Source organism: Haliotis rufescens, unplaced genomic scaffold, assembly GCF_023055435.1.
Source record: "Haliotis rufescens isolate VD_foot unplaced genomic scaffold, xgHalRufe1.0.p SCAF_12, whole genome shotgun sequence".
NCBI lineage: Eukaryota > Metazoa > Mollusca > Gastropoda > Lepetellida > Haliotidae > Haliotis > Haliotis rufescens.
In genome coordinates, this window is record NW_025963802.1 from 3785884 (window position 1) to 3813537 (window position 27654).

At 41.3% G+C, this 27654-nt stretch overlaps 2 protein-coding genes across 2 annotated transcripts in view; both read left to right on the plus strand.

Moving 5' to 3' along the window:
- Positions 1-5450: 5450 nt before the first annotated feature.
- On the plus strand, positions 5451-11827 carry LOC124138076. The gene is made up of 5 exons (XM_046504596.2): positions 5451-5608; positions 6537-6681; positions 7505-7626; positions 9668-9752; positions 11546-11827. The coding sequence occupies exons 1-5, from the start codon at positions 5563-5565 to the stop codon at positions 11667-11669; spliced, it is 522 nt and encodes a 173-aa protein (XP_046360552.2). The 5' UTR covers positions 5451-5562; the 3' UTR covers positions 11670-11827.
- A 4470-nt stretch (positions 11828-16297) lies between these two features.
- LOC124138075 (ionotropic receptor 25a-like) overlaps positions 16298-27654 on the plus strand; it is a 56922-nt gene continuing 45565 nt past the window's right edge. Inside the window, exon 1 of the mRNA XM_046504594.2 lies at positions 16298-16547. Within this exon, the coding sequence (XP_046360550.1) occupies positions 16448-16547 (100 nt within the window). The 5' untranslated portion in view covers positions 16298-16447. The remainder of the gene's footprint in view (positions 16548-27654) is intronic.

Here is a 27654-nt window from a genome sequence, read left to right on the forward strand (position 1 = left end):
GCCAGGATGGAGGCCCCACCCTGCTTCTCACCCCTCCAGTCAGACGTCAGATCTGCTGAAGGAGCAACTGGAGCCACCCCCGAGGCAAAGGGGCAAAGGGGCTACAGTGCATGTTTACGACGCCCTGATGTCCCTGGCTGTCCCAAATGTGCTTCGGATTCAGGTGTGGACTCGTGGCGAGGCACTGTCCTGGAACGATTGTATCATCCATGTACTGATGTCTTGTGGCGATTGTGTGGTTGTCGGGGCTAACAACTGGTTGCCTTGACCATGCGATCATATAATCTATGTACATGCATATAATAAGACAAATGTAATGTGAAGAATAAGCACCATCTGTGTATATATTTAGTGAGGGAGTGAGTTGAACTGTGTAACAATATTCCAGTTGTATCACGGCGTGTCAGATGTAGGAGGAAAGGCCGAAGTGGCGGAGATCTAAGACGGTTACCGCTTGTTTGAAACCACGAGCATGGGTATGGTGCTGACAAACCTAGAAACATAATCTTGGCGATCCCACATTCGAACCCACAATCATAAGTTTCTGGCGTTGCCAAGGGATGCACAGCGATTCGTGGCGCCTTAGACCACTGGGCCACCTGTGTTCCCGTGTATACATTAAGACAAATGGCATGTGAAGGAGGGCCATGTGGCTTCCATCTCATACATGGACATACATGCATGAAGGAAAATGTCATATCGTGAAGATGGGCGATATACCTTCGTTATCATTTGTATATGTGAGTATAAGAAACATGAATGCTTGGCAAGGTAGATGGATGGATCACAGATCAACACAGTCACCTAACTTATCATCATCCACTCACAGACCAACACATTGACCAAACTGATAATGATTCACTCACAGATAAGCAGTCACCTAACTTTTGTTTGTTTGATTTGTTTGTTGTTTAACGCCGCACTCAGCAATATTCGGCTATATGACGAGTCCATGCATAGTCCAAAAGTCATTCAAAATCACGTAACGAAATCGACGTCTTTTTTGACAATTTGAAGTTTGGAACTGATTAAGGGTTACTGAAGCTATTCTTTTTTCAACATAGTCCTTGATTCAAGTTGATGTTTTTGGTAAATACATGTATTCCACTTTGGGGTTTGTTGTTTAACGCCGCACTCAGCAATATTCCAGCTATATGACGGCGGTCTGTAAATAATCGAGTCTGGACCAGACAATCCAGTGATTAATATCATGAGCATCGATCTATACAATTGGAATCGATGACATGCATCAACCAAGTCCGCGAGCCTGACCACCCGATCCCGTTAGTCGCCTTTTACGGCAAGCATGAGTTACTGAAGACCTATTCTATCCCGGATCTTCACGGAACGTCTAATTGATAATGATCATTTGTATATATGTGAGTATTAGAAACAATAATGCTTAGCAATGTAGATGGGTGGATCACAGATTAAAACAGTCACCAAACTGATAAAGATCAACACAGATCAAAAATCACCTAACTGATAATGATCCACTCACAGACCGACACAATCACCTAACTGATCATGATCCACTCACAGACCAACACAGTCACCTTACTGATCATGATCCACTCACAGACCAACACAGTCACCTAACTGATCATGGTCCACTCACAGACCGACACAGTCACCTAACTGATCATGATCCACTCACAGACCAACACAGTCACCTTACTGATCATGATCCACTCACAGACCAACACAGTCACCTAACTGATCATGATCCACACAGATCAACACAGTCACCTAACTGATCATGATCCACTCACAGACCAACACAGTCACCTAACTGATCATGATCCACACAGATCAACACAGTCACCTAACTGATCATGATGAATAGACAATATGAAAGAACGCACTGCATTGACCACTCGTTGTCTTATGTTGACTGCCCTCATAGGCGGCTATTTACAATTTAATGACGGCCAGCTACATTAACTGCAATCCAGCACATCCACGTAGACTGACATTTTAAAACTTATAAATTATGTATAATTATGAATTATATGTATTATTGTATGATTTGTTAAATAATTACAGTCGACGTGGGCAGGCAAATGTTAAGGTCAACAAAATATGTTTACTCAGTCCTTTTTGTCAAACTTTTGTTATTTTTAGTTTGATAATTACAGGCACTTCAATCTGGTGCAAAGTTTCTTTTGCGGTTCAGTTTTTGGGGATAGCAGTTGGTACCAGGTTATAACTTTCAAGGCCTCAATAAAGCTTTCAAACAGTTTTGTGGCAGACATGGGGCAGACATTTCCAAATTTGACGCATCAGTCTCACAAGTGTTGTCCGATGCAGTTCCCTATGTTGACTCGGACCACATGTTCCTGTGTTTCTTAAGGTGAACAATTGACATGCTTTTGGATGTGTTCGGAGGCGTAAGTTACGCTCACCCTGTCTCGAAACCTGGTATCACCACTATTTCATAGGGATTCATAAACATGATGCAGTCGGAATCGTTCAATCGACTCTGCTTTTAGCAGAGATTTCATGTGGCTATTGACAGGGTATTGTCGCTTTAAATTATAAATCTTGAATCATGAATGAGTGAGTGAGTGGGTATGGTTTACGCCGCTTTAAGCAATTTTCCAGCAATATCACGGAGGGGGACACCAGAAATTGGCTTCACACATTGTACCCATGTCGGGAATCGAACCCGGGTCTTCGGCGTGACGAGCGAACGCTTTAACCACTAGGCTACCCGACCGCCCCTTGAATCATGAATACTAACAAAGTCACACTTCATTATTGTTTTTAATATAGTTACATATGGCTTGTACTTTGCTTACACAATATGTATTTTTTCTTTATCAAAATGAATCGTTAATATGAAACGCCTTTAATGATTAGTTCTATTTCTGTAAAATAAATGAAATGCCTGCTACCTACAATCATGAGATTTGGAGACAGCATTTGAGAAATATTGTAACATGGTTTTCTCCATTCTTTTGGAAAGATTAATACTGATTTCACATTACAGGGCATCAGCATCACAACGCATTAGAGTTAGTGGTTGAATGATGTTTAATAGTACATCTATATCCCATCTACGGTGCCTTTACCACACAGACTAGTGGTTGATAACGTAAACAACGATGCACGCCATGGGTTTACAGTGACACAAAGACAGTCACAGACAGTCGAACGAGTCCCATTCGTATATGTATATGGAGGTATAATTGATAACCAAGGACACAAAGTAGATGATAAACAATGCCAAATTAGGATATCTAACCAATACACACAATTCAGATATGCCTCACTTATGGAGGGTAACGTTCCTCAAGTGAGGAAACAGGCTATTGTGAGACGCTGCTTATCAAGAAACCAACTCCTCTCCAAGAACTCCTCAAGAATTATACACTGGAACCTAAGATCAGTATTCACCTGAAGAAGCAGCCCTGAAACGTCATTATTAAGAATAAAGAAGTTATTATCTTTAAAAAAGTGTCATATCCTCTGAATCTAAGTCAACGGGTTGGTTCCCGCTGAGTGAAAGAACATTTAGATTCCTGTCAGTACAGTGACGTACTACATCTGTGTACAGAGAGTCATACCACAAACACATCACTTCAGACGTCATTTAAAATTAGCATACCGTTTTTATTGGTTTCAACAAAATCAGTAAGGGTGCTATTGTGTCACTGGATGTTCTGGTTCATAGAGCACTGTTGTGCCGCCTCAGGCAGTAAATACTTATTTTTATATGTAAATTGTATGAATGGCGGGTGCTACCGGTGGGAAAGGACATGCTTACCCTTTCCGCGAACACCTGGTGTCTCTACTGATTTTCAGTGGTCCATTCATATAATTCACGGGGGCACAGGTGGCCCAGTCGTCTAAGGCGCCGCGATTCGCTGTGCAGAGTTGCGTCCCTTGGAAACGCCAGAAATCTATGATTGTGGGTTCGAATCCCGGTTCGCCCCGATTATGTTTCTAGGTTTGTCAGCACCATACCCGTGCTCGTGGGTTTCACCGAAGTGATAAACGTCTGAGACCTGCATCACTTTGGGCTTTCCTCCCACATTAAGCTGACACGTCGCGATATAACTGGAATACTGTTTAAAGCGCTGTTAAACACAACTCACTCACTCACTCATATAATTCACAGCTATTTGCCCTTTACGCCAAGTTGAATCAGTTTTGGCAGTAAATCTAGGATGGTTATTCTCTTGTATGGACAATTTATATTTCTACATGTTCAGTATGACCAGCTAGAAGCCATCGGTACCGATAGAGCTGGCATCCCTGTGTTATTGGTTCCGTTGGCTGCCTTCGACGTATAGACCATGGCGTTTTTCTAAACATATTACATACGAGATTTTGAATCTCTATCGATCAAAGACTGGTTGAGGTCGTACCTGTCAGGACGATACCAGTGCCATAGACGCCGAGAATATAATGCTACCATTTGGCTTTCCAGAAGTATCTGTGCTGGATCAAATATCATTCACACTATATACACCTCATGCAAATATTACTAGCAATCTTGGTCTTGGTATCTTGGTCTTGATACCCAGCTGTATTGCTTTCAAACTAAATAGCAGTTACTCTGTTCATGCAACATGTTCTGTTATGTCCATATGAACATACAACATAACTTGTGAAATGCCGGACTTCCTCATTGATAGCATGTCTGTGATATTGGGGGGTAAGCCCTTTAAGCAAGACGTAGGCACCAACTGTGCCCGCCTCTTTGCTGAATTATCTACTGATGCATAAGAATCGGAATTTCTGCTCGGTATTTGGCCAAGAAGTTTCAGGTATATTAATGATCTGATATCGTTCAATGATGGTCAAATAGCAAATGTCCTTCTACTGATATACCAACCTGAACTAGAAATAATAGAGATCAAAGGAACCACATCACCCGGTGTCGTCCCTGATTTTGACTATTCTCGTGTCATACAGACTTCAGGATATTTTCTTTGGCATAGATCTAAATTTGAAACGGATGTTCGGTAAAAGGGTAAGCCCTACAGGTAGTATCAGCCACTCACACAATTTGCATAGAAAACAAACATTTGTTGACTTGACGCCCCACAGCAGTTACCTCAAACAGGAAAACCATTATCATTTGAAGAGAATGTTTGAAGTTAAACCAAAGAACATTAATTTGATATCATAGCTTCTCTGACCGCTACCAGTAGGACATTAGTAGCACAGCACTCCGCATGTCCTGCATATCCTTGACTTCCGGCCGGGCGTTGTCGCGCACATTCCGATAGTTCTCACAATCGTTTGTTCATAATAATTATGATGATGCGTATAACCTTGAACTTCACTCTGCAATCAATTATGTCCACCTGGACTGACATTAAACTTTTAACTTACACATTAGCTATGATTATTACAAATTGATATATTATTATGACAGGCGACGTAAGAATGCAAGTGTTAAGGGCAGCAAGCTTGTTCCATTACTGACGCCTAACCTTTGTAAAGTTCACTTAAACAGATTTATAAAGGATACGTTGATGTGAACTGGTTACTCTTTTTGTGTACCAGTGATCGTTATTCTGCACGGAATTGAGAGAAGGCTTGACAGACATGATGGAAATTTGGAACTTTGTTCTTATTGGCTGCCTTGTGTCATGTAAGTACCTAGTGAGTGGCAAGTGAATACATAGTGAATGGATACATAAAAATGAGCTTCAGGGTAAGTATTGAATGAATGAGTGCGATGTTTGAGGAAGAATATGCTTCACAGAACGTACTAAGTGAGTGAGTGAGTGAGTGAGTGAGTGAGATTGTATATTTCAACAGAAAGGACTGATAACATAATATCATATGTATCAAATACGTCTTTTGGTGATGAATTGTAGTCATGAATCTTGAACACGTACGTAAACACCGACGTACCCACGTTTGATCAATGTTCTTAACATATGCATATGACATAAGATTCTGTTACACATTATTACTTTTCGAAAAACAAATAACCCTAACGATAATTTATGACAATTTATTCTTGATCATTATTCCTGTTTTGCCTCATTGATATTATGCCCTTGGATTAGTAGATGTGAATCTCTCAAGGAACGTATGTTTTACCTAAATTCATAGATACATCGTGAAAATGTGCTTTTTCTGCAGAAATCTACAACGATTCTTATATTCAAAGATTGACGGAAACATCTTACCATACCTTTGCATCGTAAATGATAGTCGGACAGGCATTTTTACTTACCCGGGGCACGGGTGGCCCAGTCGTCTAAGGCGCCGCGATTCCCTGTGAAGAGTTGCGTCCCTTGGGCACGCCAGAAATCTATGATTGTGGGTTCGAATCCCGGTTCGCCCCGATTATGTTTCTAGGTTTGTCAGCACCATACCCGTGCTCGTGGGTTTCACCGAATTGGTTAACGTGTGAGACCTGCATCACTTCCGGCTTTCCTCCCACATTAAGCTGACACGCCGCGATATAACTGGAATACTGTTAAAAGGGGCGTTTAACCAAACTCACTCACTCCTATGAAATAGGCAAGATCAACAATTTGTTTGGAAAGTCAACAACACCATTTCAGTTTCCACTGCTGAGTTCCAGCTACCGACTGAATGCAACTCCTGGCTCCAACAGTGCTACCAGGTCTCGTACCAGGAGGCTCTGATGACTATCTTGTTTTCCCCGTCAAGTCTTACAACAAAGGGCTCGCTCGTTGTCGACTGCTCGTAAGTACCTTAAACGTATTCCATATAAATCAGCTGGCGTATTCATTGGGCTTAAATGTATGCATGCAATAGATACTCGCTTGTATACACCACTCTACAAACGCCATTAGTGTAGTGTTTGCCGGACTAAATATTCCCTTGGTCGCGTGTATCCTATATACTTTCTTGTTCGTGTGTGTACAGCACTAAATATTCCACTTGGCGTATGTGTAAAGCACTAATCGTTCCCCTGGGCATGTGTATCCAGCCCTTAAAAAATCCTTGAATGTGGGTATATCACACTGAATTCTTCACTGAAGGTGGTGACTAAATACTTACTTGAATGTGGGTATATCACACTGAATTCGTCATTGAATGTGGGTATAAAACACTAAATACTTTCTTGAATGTGGGTATATCACAATGAATTCTTCACAAAATGTGGGTATAAAACACTAAATACTTACTTGAATGTGGGTATATCACACTGAATTCTTCATTGAATGTGGGTATAAAACACTAAATACTTACTTGTATGTGGGTATATCACACTGAATTCTTCACTGAAGGTAGGTATAAAACACTAAATACTTACTTGAATGTGGGTATATCACACTGAATTCTTCACTGAAGGTAGGTATAAAACACTAAATACTTACTTGGATGTGGATATATCACACTAAATTCTTCATTAAATGTAAGATTAGTATATCATTCATTCATTCATTCATTCATGTTTGGGTCGATCTTACAAAGATAAAATATATTGTTGTTATGATGAACCAATAAACAATTGATGACGTCATTTCGTAGTGTCCTGCCATGTGTCTGTTGTTTCCCTCAGAGCGGAGACGACCGCCGCTCGACAGCGATGTAAAGAAACAATGCCGATGCCCTTCTGTTCATTTCCTCTGTCGTTCGAAGCCACCAGCCAGTTTCGGTCCTTCCTGTGTGCAAATTCCGACGGTAAGCTGGACATAGTTTTTATAAGCATCTTATTCTAATTGGACGCCCTGGCGTATGCGTTATTAGCATACCATATTTCATTACATGCATACTGACATACGTTACTTCTACCAGGGTATTTCGTTTAGGGTATACACGATGAGGACATATGCATTATATATTGTTGTTTTTATGTGCTTCATAAACACATGCTCATTAAATAGTCGGAATCGTACAGTCCGAGAACAATGGGGAGTCAACTTGGTACCCGGGATGCAAGCGTGACATTTCGAAAGCGAGGTCCGCATATTTGCCATGTTTTTCCGCAATCTTGTCAAATACATTAGTGTCAAAGGGGACAGAAAATTCAATGATATAAATGATTTATCAAAAAGGACAAGATCAGGTTTGTTGGCCTGGATACGTCTAAGGCTGTAAATGGCCCTGAAGAATTTTGAATTGATCATTTTCCATGACGCCCTCTACATATTCCGGGTCGTACCATCGGTGGACCTCTGTGTCAAAACCACAAGCATGGCGAAGACGGTAATAAAATGATCGAGCTACACCATCATGTCGTTTAAGATACTTAGTTTGGGTAGCTGGGTATCCACTGACAATGTGTTGGACAATGTGTTGGACAGTCTCATTAAATTCATTACATATGCTACATTTCATATTTACATTTTGATGCAAAATCACACACTGACGGATACAAGTGGGAAGTGATTGGTCCTGAGCAGCAAACAGAAAGCCTTCAGCTTCACTTTTCAGGCCAGACAACTTCATCCAAGCGAAGGACTCTGCAGGATTACTGATCTTCTCAACACACTGCACATAAACTCGATGCAGTGGTCGTGCAGAATGCCTCTCCTGTCTGGGACGACTTGATATGGCACTTCGCTTGGTTGACACTCATTTCTGCACCGTCCAGCAGTACAGAACCATCAACAAAATCATCACCGACATGGAGATTATGTCCCACATCCTTGGCTCGTTTTAGAAAACTGTGGAATGCATTCTGGAGTTTGTCCCTATTATTATTATTATTATTATTATTATTATTATTATGCTGCTGCTGCTGATGATGATGATGATTATGATTAATATTATTATTATTATTATTATTATTATTATTATTAAGGAAATGCCAATGGAATGATATACCACGCACGAATGATTTTATGAGAGCTTTCTTCTTGACATCTGATTTTTTGTACTGTACCATGACTGTGAAATATCTGCATTCAAATGTATTTTGTAATAAAAGATGCCATGGACCATATGTTAGTCTGGCTGGTTCTGAGTAAATAGAAACATCAAAACCCTTTCCGTATTCTGAGAAATATATGAGTCGATTGTACGATTCCGACTTTATCACGGGCACGTGTTTATGAATCACTATCAAAGAAACATTTCTGATTTATTGCCTTCAAGTGAGTGAGTTGGGTTTAACGCCGCTTTTAACAGTATCGTGGCGTGTATTGCCTTCAAGCTCATACACATACCTCATACCTGAAGGAGGGGGAAGCTTTTAAGCCAAGGGCTGAAGCGTTCGATCCTCATGCTGAAGTTCCCCCACATTGGTATGATGGGTACCACTCCTTGGCGTCCACAAGTCATGTAGCTACCGTCTTACTAACAACGGCGTAATACATTTTGCAAATGTTGTCTTTGTAACTCCTTGACATTTATTTTTATAAATACTTACTTTTTTTATGAAAATTGTATGAATGACAGGTGCTACCGGTAGCGCAGGACATGCTTACCCTTAAGTGGTATCTGTTAAGGCAGAAAATCTAGGCTGGTTTTTTTTGCATTGACAATTTATATTTACTTACATTTCTACACTTTCCTTTTTATTAAAATAGCGTGAGTGGTGTGTGCTACCGGTAGAGTAGGACATGCTAACCCATTTCGAGAACACCCGGTGCCGTCACTGATTTTCAGTGTTCTAGTTATATAATTTTCATCACTGTTTTACCTTTTACGTCCAAAGGAATCTGTTTGTGCAGGTAATCGAGACTGGTTGTTCTTTCTCTTTGACATTTTATACTTACAGTAATCACAAGTAATGCTGAATGCTGGAGTGACCCTCGATTTCTTCAAACGTGGACCGAGTGTACTGACAGGCCCCGCGGGACCCAGTAAGTATATGAAGTCAAAGTGTAAAGTTAGCAAGTATCACGGGGATTAGATATATGTTTGAGGGCACGAAGGAGAATAGAACACTGTGTTAATATTAAGGATACAGGTTAAGGCATATTGTTCGGAGTATAGAAGTGTGAGGGTGGGTGGTTAAATACTGAAGAAGGTACTGGGGTTAATAGTATAGATATGTTGTCGATGAATGGATTAAAAGTATAGAACATTTGAGATGTAAGCGTAAAAGTATAGAACTTTTGGGATGAGGAGTTTTGGGATGGGTTTTTTATCAAAGCTTGCAGACACCTTCCAAGTGTATCCTTCCCACATTCCATCCAAAAGGTATGTATACATGTCACACTTCTTTTTCTTTCAGCATGAACACGGATGAAAATAAGTGTTAGGCTCAGAAGTTATTTGGCGCGTTATTGTGAAAACAATATTTCTTATGTGAAATCTATGACGCGTTATATATGTGAGACTAAATGGCTTAAAATTATGGAAGTGCGGCTATGGGGGTCACATATATAAGTATGAGAATCCAGGGGTTAATAATATCGTAGTGTTTAGCAATGGGGATTAGTAATATATTCATGTGAGACTAAACGGGTTAATAATATAGTAGTGTAAGACTACCGAGGTTAATGATATAGTTGTGTGCGGCTATGAGGTTTAATAATATATCAGTGTAAGACTACAGGGGTTAATAATATAGTTGTGTGCGGCTATGGGGTTTAATAATCTATTAGTGTAAGACTATAGGGGTTAATAATATAGTTGTGTGCGGCTATGGGGTTTAATAATATATTAGTGTGTGCCTCCAGGGGCTAATAGTATAGTTGTGTGCGGCTATCGGGTTTAATAATATATTAGTGTGTGCCTCCAGGGGCTAATAGTATAGTTGTGTGCGACTATGGGGATAAATAATATATTAGTGTAAGACTACAGGGGTTAGTAATATAGTCTTGTGCGGCAATGGGGTTTAATAATATATTAGTGTAAGACTACAGGGGTTAATCATATAGTAGTGTTCGGCTATGGGGTTTAATAATATAGTTGTGTGAGCCTACAGGGGCTAATAGTATAGTTGTGTGCGAATATGGGGATTAATAATATATTAGTGCAAGACTACAGGGGTTAATAATATAGTAGTGTGCGGCTATGGGGTTTAATGATATTTTAGTGTGAGAGTATAGGGGTTTATAGTTTAATAGTGTGTAAGACTGGGGGTTTAAAATATAATTATGTGAGACTATAGGGGTTAATAGTGAGGTTGTTTGGCGATGAGGGTTAATAATATATTAGCGTGAGACTGTAGGGGTTAATTATATAGTAGATAGTAGTGTGAGGTTGTGGGGTTGATAGTTATAATTCTTATTGGTTATGAGTTTTGACATTTTAGTAGTGCGTGGCTATGTAAAGATATATTAGTGTGAGGCTAGGGAGGGGCTTGCGGGGTTTGGGGGCGGGGGTAATATAGTAGTGTGGGGGGTAATAGTATTTTAGGCACCCGGGATTTATAGTGTATTTATGTGACTTACTGCGGGTTAATACTATAGTCGTGATTGAGGGCAAAATAAGGTTTGAGAATATAGCTGTTTGGGTTCAAATCACAGAATTTCCCATGATTATGACCGATGGTTTGTCTGTGGAAGTGCAAAACGTCTTGGACTTGAATCACTTTGGTCTCGAGGCGTTAATGAAACGCCTTGTTCTTGAAGCTTTTGTATGGGATATAGACTGTCATGTCTTTGCTCACATCACCTTATCGGACATACGTTATCTTTTGTTTCAGGTACCCAGGAGACTGTCTGGAGGAGAGACTGAGCACTATTCCAGCTAGTGTGTGTTCATCTTCTGCCGTGTCAGTGGTCAGTGAACTGCCAGGAATATTCATATCGGCTTTCGAGGACATGTGAAGAACAGCACCATGCATTACCTAATTCAACCAAAACTAAAGCACTAGATGGTTACCTCCATAATGATTATAAAGGTCATTGAGTTTTCTTACGGATCATCTTTGACCGGACCTGAAAACAGAAATAAATGGCATATGATTAACATTCTTTCATGTAAATGTTTTGTTCGTCGTTTGTGTTCGTCGTTTGAGATTGATGCACATTTCATAGCACCAGCACGTAATCGTTATGTCACCAGTGGTACTGATAGAATGTTGTCCAGCGTCGTAGAATTAGAGTGTAACGTTCTCTCTAATACTGCACTTTTGAGTTCAAGTCCGAAGTTAAAGAAACCAGAATAATCGATAATAATTCCGTAATGTACTCAACAACAAAAGTTCCACTGACACCATTATTTTAGTGTATTTTTCAAACAAGTAAAATTTGTTTTTCAATATTGTAGTACATGTATGGAATCAAGTCACAAAAACGCAACTGCTACAGAAAAGCATGCATTCCATGCAAAAGTTGACTTCTTGCAAGCCCCATGCATTTCACTACCCAAGAATGGGTATAAAAACATGTGCGTTAACGGGATTCCATATGCATTGTTTAGCATCGTGCTGACAACAACCACTCAGAAAAACAACAAAATTACGCAATTATTCAACATTACGCAATGCCACGCCTGTCCGAAAATGAGCGTCTGGTATGCAGGATCGAGTCAACGTGATGCTGCAAGACAATTTAACGTCCACAGAAACACCATTTGGTGTTTATGGCAACGTTGGCAATAGACGAATGCAGTCAGAGACCATCCTCGGAGTGGCAGGCCACGCGTAACCAATAATCGACAAGACAACTGGATTCGAATAACACACCTACGAAATCGATTCCAGCCAGCAACAGTGACTGCATGAAGCATCCCTGGCCTTCGCCGAATATCTTCGCAAGCCGTACGTCTTCGCCTCAGATGTGCAGGGATTGTCGCCAGGAAAACCCGCCAGACGTCCCATTTTGACAGGAAACTACCGTCAAGCACGTCTACAGTGGTGCAGACAGCGTCCACGCTGGACGGCCATGCAGTGGGGACAAGTTCTATTCACTGACGAGTCTCGTTTTCACCTCAGCCACAGCGATGGACGGATTCGATTGTACCGACGTCGAGGTGAACGTTACGTCATTCATTGCGTCATGGAAGAAGATCGGTTCTGGGGCGGCAGCGTTATGGTATGGGATTACAGCAAGACAGAGGACCCGTTTGATAGTGGTAAGGGGAAATCTCAATGGACAGCGCTACCGCGACGAGATCATCGACCCTGTTGTTCTACCGTTTTTGCGTCGTCATAGCCCAGGCATTACCTTTCAACATGACAACGCTCGGACTCATATTGCTCGACTTGTTCAGGATTCTCTTCAGCAAAACAACGTGAATGTCATTCCCTGGCCGGCTCGCTCCCCTGATCTCTCTCCAATCGAGCACATGTGGGATGAGATGGATCGGCGCCTTCGACCGTCAACCACGTGTTCCACAGACACTCCAGGAACTTCGAAACATGCTCAAGCAGATATGGACAGATATCCAACAGGACCTTGCCATTATACAGACGATGGTCAATGACTTAACATAGCTGATGGTCAATGACTTAACATAGACGATGGTCAATGACATTATACAGATGATGGTTAATGAAATTACACAGACGAGTGAGTGAGTGAGTTGGGTTTAACGCCGCTTTTAACAGTATTCCAGTTATATCACGGCGTGTCAGCTTAATGTGGGAGGAAAGCCCGAAGTGATGCAGGTCTCAGACGTTTACCACTTCGGTGAAACCCACGAGCACGGGTATGGTGCTGACAAACCTAGAAACATAATCGGGGCGAACCGGGATTCGAACCCACAATCATAGGTTTCTGGCGTGCCCAAGGGACGCGACTCTGCACAGCGAATCGCGGCGCCTTAGACGACTGGGCCACCCGTGCCCCCTACACAGACGATGGTCAGTGACATAATATTGCCTAGGGTCAATGCCATTACATAGACGATGGTCAATGCCATTATACAGACGATGGTCAATGACATTATACAGATGATGGTCAATGGCAATATATATTGACGATGGTCAATGCCATTACAAAGACGATGGCCAATGCCATTATACAGACGTTGGTCAATGGCATAATATAGACGATGGTCAATGCCATTACATAGACGATGGTCAATGCCATTATACAGACGATTGTCAATGGCATTATACAGACGTTGGTCAATGGCATGACATAGTCGATGGTCAATGCCATTATACGGACGATGGTCAATGCAATTATACAGACGATGGTCAATGACATAACATAGACGATGGTCAATGCCAATATGTAGACGATGGGTCAATGCCATTATACAAACGATGGTCAATGCCATTACTTAGACGATGGTCAATCACATAATAAAGACGATGGTCATGCCATTATATAGACGATGGTCAATGCCATTATACAAACGATGGTCAGTGGCATTATACAGACGTTGGTCAATGGAAATATACAGACGATGGTCAATGGCATGACATAGTCGATGGTCAATGACATTATATAGACGATGGTCAGTGCCATTACATAGACGATGGTCAATGCCATTACATAGACGATGGGACAACACAATTATACAAACGATGGTCAGTGACATAATATAGACGATTGTCAATGCCATTATATAGTCGATGGTCAATGCCATTATACAAACGATGGTCAATGACATTATACAAACGATGGTCAATTCCATTATGCAGACGATGATCAATGGCATTATACAGACGATGGTCGATGCCATTACAAAGACGATGGTCAATGATATTATATAGACGATGGTCAAAGCCTTTATAAAGATGATGTTAAATGGCATTATACAGACGATGGCCAATAACGTTATATATACGAGGTTCAATGCCATTACACAGACGATAGTCAATGACATTAAATAGACGATGGTTAATTACATTATATAGACGAGGTTCAATGCCATTATACAGACGATTGTCAATGACGTTATATTGACTATGGTCAATGACATTATATAGACGAAGGTCAATGACATTATACAGACGATCGAAAATCAATTACATCTTATAGAAGATGGTCAATAACACATATACGCTGGTACATGACATCATATAGACGATAGCACATGACGTTAAATAGGCCACGGTCAATGACATAACAAAAACGTTCTATGATAAAAGCGACAAAACCCTTTCCATATTCATAAGAAATCTCTGCTCAAAGCAGAGTCGATTGTACGATTCCGACAATATCATAAGCATGTGATCATGAATCACTATCAAATAGTGATGATACCAGGTGTTCGCGAAAAGATGAGCGTATCCTGCCCCACCGGTGGCACCCTTCACAAATACATGCAAAGGCAAGTCAATTGTACGCCTGAAAAAAACACGATAACATATGTTACATGTACGTAGACATACACGAATACCCTGGACTTTTCCTGGACGATCATGAAAAACGTTTTCGGCTGTTCAATACGACCGCTCAACATGACCAACACACCCGTTAATTATTGTCTTTGTACAGTAAACTACGGTTATAACGAACTCAAAGAGACCACTTATTTTAATTTGTTATAACCGTAGTTCGTTATAAGCAAATGTGGGGAATATATACAGCAAATAGACAGGATCAAAAACATAGTTCGTTATATCCGTCAGTTCATTATAAGCGTGTTCGTTATAACCGTAGTTCACTGTATATTTGAAATTGTCTTACGGTCTGACTGATTCAGTGTCATAACACGGGTAGACTGCCTCCGTGGTCTAGTGGTAGAGCGTCCGCCCGGAGAGCAGAAGGTCCGGGGTTTGATCCCCAACCGCGTCATACCAAAAGATATTAAAAGATGGTACTTGTTGTTACCCTGTCTGGCGCTCGGCATTAAGGGGCTAAAACAAGGACTGGTTGGCTCGGAGTCATTATACTGTGTCTGAGTGGGGTATTCATGTTAAACTGCGGCATGGTATCTCAGTGAGCTAGCACTATAAATCGGCATCAGTCCGGACTAGTACAAGCAGCCACACAAACACACACACGTACATGCACGTCGCTGTATAAGTGCAATAATCTTGGACGCGACGTTAAACCCCATTTCACCTCACCCACCTCATAACACGGTTAGGGTTGAATAACCCTGTAATGTTAATAAATAAATAAATAAATGATATCCCATGATTAAAGTAAGAAACAACAAATTAATGCCGGGTTGAGATAACACACTACTAATGTACCTGTCACTTGAGTTGCAAATCATATATGGATCTATAGGTCTCAGCACATGACAGTAAGAACTGTGAAGTCTGTTGAATCAATACCACCGACATATTACCAAACATAAAAATGATTTTCCTCCAATAATCAAACCTCCATAGGTAGAATTCCATACGCGTACATCATTGATTTCTCCCGCATCTGTACAGCGGAGACCGCAACGACAATGAACACTGGCAACTTGCATCTGATTAAACAACTGTGTTGACTGACAGGTATTTGTTTCCTACCCGTGCAAGGAGCTTATAATGAATGTGCTAATTGGTACTGAGCGTTCAGCTCCTCACATTGCTTGTCATGCAGCAGACGGATTCGTGTCCGTCCCGTGGTAAATAATTCAGTTGGCTGATGTGCTGATCTGCGTCACACGGCCCTTGTTTGAATGTATCGATCTAGTTAGTGTTGATATACCACAGGACAGGTAGAACACGGCCACAGCCTTCACTCAGGTAGGCAGGAATACCGACATGGCGACGTTCACGACGGCAGCCTTGGTACTCGTTGTGGTCGTATTTGTTATTCTACCCCATGGAGGCAACGGTGCTGCTACCGACAGACCAACAATAGGTAAGTTCTTCATATATACTTATATAATATATATAATTATATAAGATGTACATACATTATTCATAACTATGATGTACATTTTGTTGTGGTGTACGGCTCGGATCTTAACATTCTGTGATCAGTTTATTACCAGTCGAGATTAAACAAAATATCATGCTGAATTATATGTAAACTGTAATTTTTATGGTATTGGGAATGCGAAGATTGGTGCTGATTGGTTCAGTAGACACATATTGGGGACAGTAGCTTATCATTTGTGATGGCACTGACTACATACCTGGAGCCCAGGGACGGCGAACATGGACTGAAGGCAACACTACACCCGATGTGCACGCATACAAACACCTTCTTCTAGGACGAAAAATGATGAACGGCAAAACAATGTTAATCGTGGCAATGCCTTTCCACGTGAAATCCTCTAATTTACCTTGAAATGGCTGTATTAACTAATTAAGGGCATGGGGTAAATATGTTGACGTTTCAAGAATACAACTTTCGGAAGGGACCGAATTTTCGGGGTGTCAGCTGACGAGGTTATTAATAGTAAGCTTGGGTATTCTGTTCCCAAAGGATTTGAGACTGCAAAATATATTCACACGGATCTGCTGATCAGGGTTGTCACGTCCTGCGTTTTGAGTTTAAAAACTTCGCCCAACTGTTTTGCAAAAGGAATATATTTCTTAACGTTTTTCTTTACTTATAAGCAGCAAAATCTCTGCACTTGTATACAGGAGAAGTGATTCAATATCAACCTTTTTTATTAGTTTCAACAAAATCAGTAATGGTACTCTCGGGTCACTGGATTTCTGATTCATCAATCACTTGATTGTCTGGTTTGTTTACCGGCTGGCATGCGTACTGAGCTGCTGCATCAGGCAAGAAATAGATACCTTGGCGGGTGGTACCGATAGGGCAGGACATGCCTACCCTTTTCGCGAACACCTGGTGTCATCATTGATTTTCAGTGGTCCATTCATATAATTTCCACAGCTGCTTGTCCTTTACGCCAAGTTAAATCTGTTTCGGCAGAAAATCCGGGCTGGTTATTCTCTTGCATTGAAAATTTATATTAACGTAACAGGGATGTAGAGAACGATACATGAGAACAAGTATCACTGTTCCTTCCATTGATGCTATTGATAACATCTATTATCATCGTTAATAATATCATTTTTATTGATTAATTATTGCTGAATGTTATTCATGTTTTCAAAGGTTGTTGTTATCAAACACACATTCGTTTCGTTTATCCAGAATATTCTTAAATATCAAGATCATGACAATGGCTCAGTCCAATGGTCAGATGTTCGATGTACGCTTAGCAATCGATGTTGTGAACGATGCTTATAAATATTTAATATCGTGACAAGGGGTTGTGAAAATATGGGACAACGATGATCAACGACGCAACCCCAATAGAACTAACGATCGACTTTCAGATGAATATGCTGTCATTAACTTTTAAATCCTACATTATTATTTCGTCTACTTCAATACTGAAACTTAAACTTCAGAACTAAGAAAAAGAAAAACTGTCTGCCACACAAATGTATTGTAACAAGATGTGTTTTTGTGTAAAAAATATTCAGGTTCATGGTCTTAATTATACAGACAACCTGGTATTATAGCTGTAGCTGAATAAAATATCCAGTCTCAACCCACACACACACACACACACACACACACACACAGAGAGACACACACACACGCACGCACGCAGGCACAAACACACATACACAAACGCACACACATACACACACACACGCACTCACACACGCGATGTATTACATACCATATATCTGTCTACCCGGTACTGGTTACATCATATTTTATGTCATCATATCGTCTACGGAGTGACCGGACTGTAGAGGTCGCACTATAATATTCCGAGTCATTTGTGCGTGCGTGCGTGCGTGCGTGCGTGCGTGCGTGCGTGCGTGCGTGCGTGCGTGCGTGCGTGTGTGTGTTTCAGAGTCGCACACAGCACTATTTCAGCTGTATTTCGGCTGTATTTCATACAATATGTATCTGTCTACCCGGTACTGGTTACATCATATTTTATGTCATCAAATCGTCTACGGAGTGACCGGACTGTAGAGGTCGCAGTATAATAGTCCGAGTCATTTGTTCGGTGTGTGTGTGTGTGTGTGTGTGTGTGTGTGTGTGTGTGTGTGTGTGTGTGTGTGTGTGTGTGTGTGTGTCTGTGTGTGTGTCTGTGTGCCTGTGTGCCTGTGTCTGTGTCTGTGTCTGTGTTCAAAGTCGCACACAGCACTATTTCAGCTGTGTTTCGGCTTCCTCTAAGTTATCGAGTGGCAAGCAATGAACCAAGTCACCGAGCCTGCCCATCTGATTCCATTACCTGACCTATTACAACACCTAGTCACCAGCTTGACCTTTACAGTTGATAATTTCTTTCTCAAATTATTGCTACAAAGACATTAAAATCAATACAAAGGAAAAGACATGTGTGTACATAGGGTTATGTTACATAGGGCTGCATTACCCTTGCTAATGGAAAGGTTTGTTAAATATTGCTTTATCGCAAAGATATATGCACTGGTAGTAATACAAGAACAAGTCACACTACTAATGAACAATGAATCTCTTCACTTGCACATAGCAGACATAATTCAAAACGTATCGTTTTTAGTTTCAACAAAATCAGCAAATGGACTATCGTGTCAATGGATTTTCTTGAACATCACTTCATCGTCTGGTTTGTTTACAGACCGCCGTCGCATGGCAGTGGTTTTGCTGTGCGGCGTAAGTCAACAAACAAACAATACTTTTTATATAAATTGTAAGGGTGACGGGTGCTTACATAGACATGGGGGCGGTCGGGTAGCCTAGTGGTTACAGCGTTCGCTCGTCACGCCGAAGACCCGGGTTCGAATCCCGACATGGGTACAATGTGTGAAGCCCATTTCTGGTGTCCCCCGCCGTGATATTGCTGGAAAATTGCTAAAATAGGCGTAAAACCATACTCACTCACTCACTTACCTAGACATGTTTACCCTTTCCGCAAACACCTGGTGTGATCCCTGATTTTCATTGATCATTTTCATATAATTTCGTTATTTCGCTATTTTTGCAATGGAATCTGTTTCGGTGGGTTATCTAGACTGATTATTCTGTGGCGTTGACGTCTTATACTGTCGTTTACTGGCTGTCTCTATAGATGGGAACGAGGACTTACAAACACTTAGTACCTACACTCTCTGCACCATAAACTAGCCGCAAAAGAAACTAATTTCCTTCTTGATGCAAGGACATGGGTGGCCCAGTCGTCTAAGGCACCAGAACGCTATGATCGTGAGTTCGATTCCCGGTTCGCCCTGATTATGTTTTTAGGTTTGTCAGCACCATACCCGTACTCGTGGGTTTCACCGAAATGGAAAAAGGTCTAAGACCTGCTTCACTTCGGGCTTAGCTCCTTCATAAAGATGGCACGCCGTGATACCTGGAATACTGTCAGACTCACTCACTCACTCAATCACTCAATCACTCAACCACTCACTCACTCACTCACTCACTCACTCTTAATGCAATTGACATTTCAAAACACAATGTCTAAATAAATTGCGAAAGCCATCGTTATTAAATTTTCTAATTGATGTTCCTAGTAAGTCTTACCATGATATGCTGTATTTTGTCAACAGACAAGAAAAATTCTATATTTAAATCAAAACGGTCAAATACAATCTTTAATCATATGATCCACTTTAATTATCAGGTAAACTTGGCTTCACTTTTTTCAAATAGCACAGCCATCTCTGGTCTGAAGCATAGTTTATTTCATAGCTGACACAACAGGAAGAGTGAGCGTGGAGGCGTAGCTTGATACAGCCCCAGGCCTAGGCCGCACCCCATCTGCTGAAGTGCCTACATCAGTCCATTCCGTTTGTTGCACAAATCAAAATATGGTAAAGCTCCGGCGGCAATAACATAGAAAAGGATCTTCGGCTAATTCCCCATACATAATTGTTACACTGTATGACAATCGTTAGGCAGCATATTATTTCTGTTTATACAGGTAGAATAATGGGGCCAAAATTAGATTTATCTTCGTCAAGTGATACTTCAAAAGAGATATATCTTTGCTAATTGCGTTAATGACATGCACACCAAGATTGTAGTGTTGTTGATCAACACGACATCTGCTCGTTCTATATGTTTCTGTAACGTATGTACAATGTACAATGTCTGTCTGCTGTAGCGGTGTTGTCCAACACGACATCTCCTTGATCTATATGTTTCTGTAACGTATGTACAATGTACAATGTCTGTCTGCTGTAGCGGGGTTGTCCAACACGACATCTCCTTGATCTATATGTTTCTGTAACGTATGTACAATGTACAATGTCTGTCTGCTGTAGCGGTGTTGTCCAACACGACATCTCCTTGATCTATATGTTTCTGTAACGTATGTACAATGTACAATGTCTGTCTGCTGTAGCGGTGTTGTCCAACACGACATCTCCTTGATCTATATGTTTCTGTAACGTATGTACAATGTACAATGTCTGTCTGCTGTAGCGGTGTTGTCCAACACGACATCTCCTTGATCTATATGTTTCTGTAACGTATGTACAATGTACAATGTCTGTCTGCTGTAGCGGTGTTGTCCAACACGACATCTCCTTGATCTATATGTTTCTGTAACGTATGTACAATGTAAAATGTCTGTCTGCTGTAGCGGTGTTGTCCAACACGACATCTCCTTGATCTATATATGTTTCTGTAACGTATGTACAATGTACAATGTCTGTCTGCTGTAGCGGGGTTGTCCAACACGACATCTCCTTGATCTATATGTTTCTGTAACGTATGTACAATGTACAATGTCTGTTTGCTGTAGCGGGGTTGTCCAACACGACATCTCCTTGATCTATATGTTTCTGTAACGTATGTACAATGTACAATGTCTGTCTGCTGTAGCGGTGTTGTCCAACACGACATCTCCTTGATCTATATGTTTCTGTAACGTATGTACAATGTACAATGTCTGTCTGCTGTAGCGGGGTTGTCCAACACGACATCTCCTTGATCTATATGTTTCTGTAACGTATGTACAATGTACAATGTCTGTCTGTTGTAGCGTTGTTGTCCAACACGACATCTCCTTGATCTATATGTTTCTGTAACGTATGTACAATGTACAATGTCTGTCTGCTGTAGCGGGGTTGTCCAACACGACATCTCCTTGATCTATATGTTTCTGTAACGTATGTACAATGTACAATGTCTGTCTGCTGTAGCGGTGTTGTCCAACACGACATCTCCTTGATCTATATGTTTCTGTAACGTATGTACAATGTACAATGTCTGTCTGCTGTAGCGGGGTTGTCCAACACGACATCTCCTTGATCTATATGTTTCTGTAACGTATGTACAATGTACAATGTCTGTCTGCTGTAGCGGGGTTGTCCAACACGACATCTCCTTGATCTATATGTTTCTGTAACGTATGTACAATGTACAATGTCTGTCTGTTGTAGCGTTGTTGTCCAACACGACATCTCCTTGATCTATATGTTTCTGTAACGTATGTACAATGTACAATGTCTGTCTGTTGTAGCGTTGTTGTCCAACACGACATCTCCTTGATCTATATGTTTCTGTAACGTATGTACAATGTACAATGTCTGTCTGTTGTAGCGTTGTTGTCCAACACGACATCTTATTCTATATATGTTTCTCAACATTGTGTGAATGTACAAATGTCTGTCTGCTGTAGCGTTGTTGTCCAACACGACATCTTATTCTATATTATGTTTCTCAACATTGTGTGAATGTACAAATGTCTGTCTGTTGTAGCGTTGTTGTCCAACACGACATCTTATTCTATATATGTTTCTCAACATTGTGTGAACGAACAAATGTATGTCTGTTGTTGCGTTGTTGTCCAACACAACATCTGCTTGATCTATATATGTTTCTGTAACAATGTGTCAATGTGCAAATGTCTATCTGATGTAGCGTTGTTGTCCAACACGACATCTGCTAATTCTACATGTGTTTCTGTAACATGGTGTAAATGTACAAATGTCCATCTATTGTAGTGTTGGTGTTCAACACTGCACCTGCTAGTTCTACATGTGTTTCTGTAACGTGATGTAAATGTACAAATGTCCATCTTGTAGTGTTGATGTTCAACACGACATCTGCATGCTCTACATGTGTCACTGTAGAGTAGAGTGAATGTACACTAATCTATCAGCTGTACCATTGCTGTTCACCCAACATATGTACTGTGAAGATTGAAAGTGCCTGTGGTGATCAGTGTCATCAGATCTATAGCAATGATAACCAGCTGGCACAGAAGCTACAAGAGGAACGCGCGTAGTACATGGAATGTTATTGAAAGAACAGCCAGTTGAGTTTGTTTTTACACCACATTAGTATTTCATTTGTTTGAGGGTGTCAGCGTAAGGAGAGAAAAAGTCCACACCAATGTAGTTCGCCACACGCTTACCACTTTGCCGACACTTGCAGTGTTTTACCGACAACCCAAGAATCAAAATCAAAACTAATCCAGGATTCCAAGTCATGATCAGCGGATCTTGTCGCTGTCAAGTGACACGTTTCTGCATAGCGCAATACAGCACCTTAGCCAGACAACTCCCCTTCTTGGCCTCGTGCAATCGTGCCATCGAGTCATCGTGTCCCTTTCTTATGCAGACGAGTCAGCAATTTCAGATTATGAAAACAAATCTTTTTGCCTCAGGTTTGAATTATAATAAATAATTGTTCACTGGCTTTTGTTGTCCTGAAATAATGTTTTGTGAAATAAATGACATAAAACAACAACCGCCAAACGAATGTTAAACTGCCGGTTCCTGTGTGAGGAATAACCAGATCAATAAGTCCAGATATATGTGTTATATAATGCACGTAGTGTTGGTTTGCCTTTATTGATTTATACCTGTAAGCTACAGTTGCCTTCGTCATTTTGGTCGTTAAAAATGGTTCTGTTAACACCTTACTCAACCTCCTTCCTTGCCTACTTTCTGACCGGATGCAAAGCTGTTCCTCTATTGACCATGTGCTAGGGAAATGATTGTATTGTTTGCTTAAATAAGCGGTGGCCATTAGCGATGTCAGCCTGGTGTTTGTGGACTGTGGAGGAACGGCGGCTCGCATTGATTTGTTCCACTACCATCCAATGAGAGACGACACGAAACATTCGAATAAAGATTACATTAACCATTAACAAATAACGAATGTTATGAACTGTAATGTTAGGCTGACAACTATCTCGAACCTATGCATAAACGTCAGCGCTGGTTTTGTGATAACAGTGTCACATGTAACACTATGTATCCCTTCAGTTCTAGTTTTGTATTGATATTAGTGTCTGATGTTAGGCTGACATCTACCTCCCACCTATGTTACCCTTTGTATCCCTTCACTTCTAGTTTTGTATTGACATCAGTAGCCGATGTAAGGCTGACAACTACCTCCCACCTATGTAACCCTATGTGTCTCTTCAGTGCTAGTTTTGCATTGACATCAGTGTCTGAAGGTAGGCTCACATCTACCGCCCACCTATGTAACCCTATGTGTCTCTTCAGCGCAAGTTTTGCATTGACATCAGTGTCTGAAGGTAGGCTCACATCTACCTCCCACCTATGTAACCCTATGTGTCTCTTCAGTGCTAGTTTTGCATTGACATCAGTGTCTGAAGGTAGGCTCACATCTACCGCCCACCTATGTAACCCTATGTGTCTCTTCAGCGCAAGTTTTGCATTGACATCAGTGTCTGAAGGTAGGCTCACATCTACCGCCCACCTATGTAACCCTATGTGTCTCTTCAGCTCAAGTTTTGCATTGACATCAGTGTCTGAAGGTAGGCTCACATCTACCGCCCACCTATGTAACCCTATGTGTCTCTTCAGCGCAAGTTTTGCATTGACATCAGTGTCTGAAGGTAGGCTCAATCTACCGCCCACCTATGTAACCCTATGTGTCTCTTCAGCGCAAGTTTTGCATTGACATCAGTGTCTGAAGGTAGGCTCACATCTACCGCCCACCTATGTAACCCTATGTGTCTCTTCAGCGCAAGTTTTGCATTGACATCAGTGTCTGAAGGTAGGCTCACATCTACCGCCCACCTATGTAACCCTATGTGTCTCTTCAGTGCAAGTTTTGTATTGATATCAGTGTCTGAAGGTAGGCTCACATCTACCGCCCACCTATGTAACCCTATGTGTCTCTTCAGTGCTAGTTTTGTATTGATATCAGTGTCTGAAGGTAGGCTCACATCTACCGCCCACCTATGTAACCCTATGTGTCTCTTCAGTGCTAGTTTTGTATTGATATCAGTGTCTGAAGGTAGGCTCACATCTACCGCCCACCTATGTAACCCTATGTGTCTCTTCAGTGCTAGTTTTGCATTGACATCAGTGTCTGAAGGTAGGCTCACATCTACCGCCCACCTATGTAACCCTATGTGTCTCTTCAGTGCAAGTTTTGTATTGATATCAGTGTCTGAAGGTAGGCTCACATCTACCGCCCACCTATGTAACCCTATGTGTCTCTTCAGTGCTAGTTTTGTATTGATATCAGTGTCTGAAGGTAGGCTCACATCTACCGCCCACCTATGTAACCCTATGTGTCTCTTCAGTGCAAGTTTTGTATTGATATCAGTGTCTGAAGGTAGGCTCACATCTACCGCCCACCTATGTAACCCTATGTGTCTCTTCAGTGCTAGTTTTGCATTGACATCAGTGTCTGAAGGTAGGCTCACATCTACCGCCCACCTATGTAACCCTATGTGTCTCTTCAGTGCTAGTTTTGTATTGATATCAGTGTCTGATGTTAGGCTGACAACTAACTCCCACCAATGTAACACGTCAGCTCTAGTTTTGTATTAATACCTTGTCTGATGCTAGGTTGGCATTTGCCTCCTATCTGCATGTTAGTTCTGCCCTACGAACTGTCGTATTACATATGGCTGCCCCACAGGGAGGCCGGGGCAACAATGGTCCTCAGGGACCTGTGCTGGTAATTAGAGGCGACTTGTTCGATCGTGTGAACAGGCTCGGTGACTTGATTGACAGTGCGTAATCAGACCTCGACAGCGTGGTATCGATCACTGGATTGTCTAGTTCAGAATCAATAATTTATAGGCCACTGAGACCTGGAATATTGCTGACTACAGTGTTGAACAACAAAAAAGCAAACCAATTTTTGGTATGAAATAAAATAACGTCTTGTCATCCGTGGCTGAACTTAGAGTGACAAGTAAATCCATTGTAGAATTGTAGAATAAAGGATTACCATATCATACAATTTCCCCCATTATCCCTCTAGCCAGCTCGCGCCATCAGGTCATATTACACTAACACATGTTACAATTCAGATCTACGTCAAACCACAATTTGCATTTTTAATACATATAATTTATTTTTACTGATGCGTACTGACACGGTTGTGTCAAACAACGTTGGATATTAATTTCTTTATAAGTGAGTGTTTTACGGTTTTATGTGGATGGTACTAGGTTTACACAATACAACGAGATAATACAATTTTCGCTCTTAATAGAAATGTTCCACAGTTTGTCATTGTTCGAAGTTATTCCTTCGTAGCTGGCGACATGCAGTATCATTCTTATTCAACGGATGACATGCCTTGACGGATGGTTATCTTTCGGGTTATCGGATGACGATCCGTGCCATTCTTTTGTTATGTGTCACACTGGTAAGCGTGCAGTTTAGCGCCTGACGATCCGTGCAATTCTTTTGCTATGTGTCACACTGGTTAGCGTGCAGTTTAGCGCCTGACGATCCGTGCCATTCTTTTGTTTTGTGTCACAATGGTTAACGTGCAGTGTAGCGCCTGACGATCCGTGCCATTCTTTTGTTTTGTGTCACACTGGTTAACTTGCAGTGTAGCGCCTGACGATCCGTGCCATTCTTTTGTTTTGTGTCACACTGGTTAACGTGCAGTGTAGCGCCTGACGTTCCGTGCCATTCTTTTGTTTTGTGTCACACTGGTTAGCGTGCAGTTTAGCGCCTGACGATCCGTGCCATTCTTTTGTTTTGTGTCACACTGGTTAACGTGCAGTTTAGCGCCTGACGATCCGTGCCATTCTTTTGTTTTGTGTCGCACTGGTTAACGTGCAGTTTAGCGCCTGACGATCCGTGCCATTCTTTTGTTATGTGTCGCACTGGTTAGCGTGCAGTTTAGCGCCTGACGATCCGTGCCATTCTTTTGCCTCGTGACAAGCACGTTGTATCATTCCCCAAAAGGTGCTTAGTGCGCACGTGGGCCACGAAAGATGTTGACGTTTGATCTGGTATGGAGACTCAACCCTGGACCGGATACACTAGGGAAAACACCTTAACTACGAGATCTGGTTGACCAAACGTTATCAGATGTAAGTGTGAAGGGCTCTATAAAAGCACTGTCCACTAAACTCCAGTTACTTAGCTCTAATGTCTGGACAATGAGTGAAACACTGACTACAGACCACAGTGGACCAAAACAACGCAAGTATAAACAGTAAGTTAAAGAGTATACATAGGGAGAACGGCGATTTAAAGATTCGTGTCATAGGACAGGCCAATACCATCTGTGCACTTCAAGATAAACTCATGATAGGTGAGAATTATTTTGGACGAAATAGCTATATCCTATTCGGAATGGACATGGAAGAAAAAGAAGAACAGAACGAAACCAAGGCAAAGGTTAGAAGATTTTTAAGAAAGAACTTGAAAAACCATAGTTGAACAAAGTTCATATGCTTGGTATAAAACGTAACCATGACGATTCACCTCAAATCATCATCAAATTTGTTGCAAGAGTTGACAAAGTCGGTGCGTTATCAAAGCAAGTTATGTTCAATTTTCCGAGTTTCATAGGATTTTTCCAGTAAAACTAGGGAAATGAGGAAAAAGCCATGGCCACATCTCAAGAGAACAAGGGGCGAAGGGATACAACTTTCAACAACAACTCGGAATATCTTTATAAATGGTCACAAACTCTGTTTGGATGATGTTACAGGGGAGAATTTATGTCCCTGCAGCTAGAGACTACGGGAAGAGCTTTGATTCTTCAGCTCCGGGGCTCAGTGATCGTATGTTATATCGTATGTCATAGC

Bases quoted from the DNA above. Each gene is read 5' to 3' on its own strand.
- LOC124138076 (XM_046504596.2), top strand. From the start codon at position 5,563: ATGATGGAAATTTGGAACTTTGTTCTTATTGGCTGCCTTGTGTCAT. The intron at 5,609-6,536 runs GTAAGTACCTAG...ACACCATTTCAG, and splicing joins TATTGGCTGCCTTGTGTCAT to TTTCCACTGCTGAGTTCCAG. The intron at 9,753-11,545 runs GTAAGTATATGA...CTTTTGTTTCAG, and splicing joins GACAGGCCCCGCGGGACCCA to GTACCCAGGAGACTGTCTGG.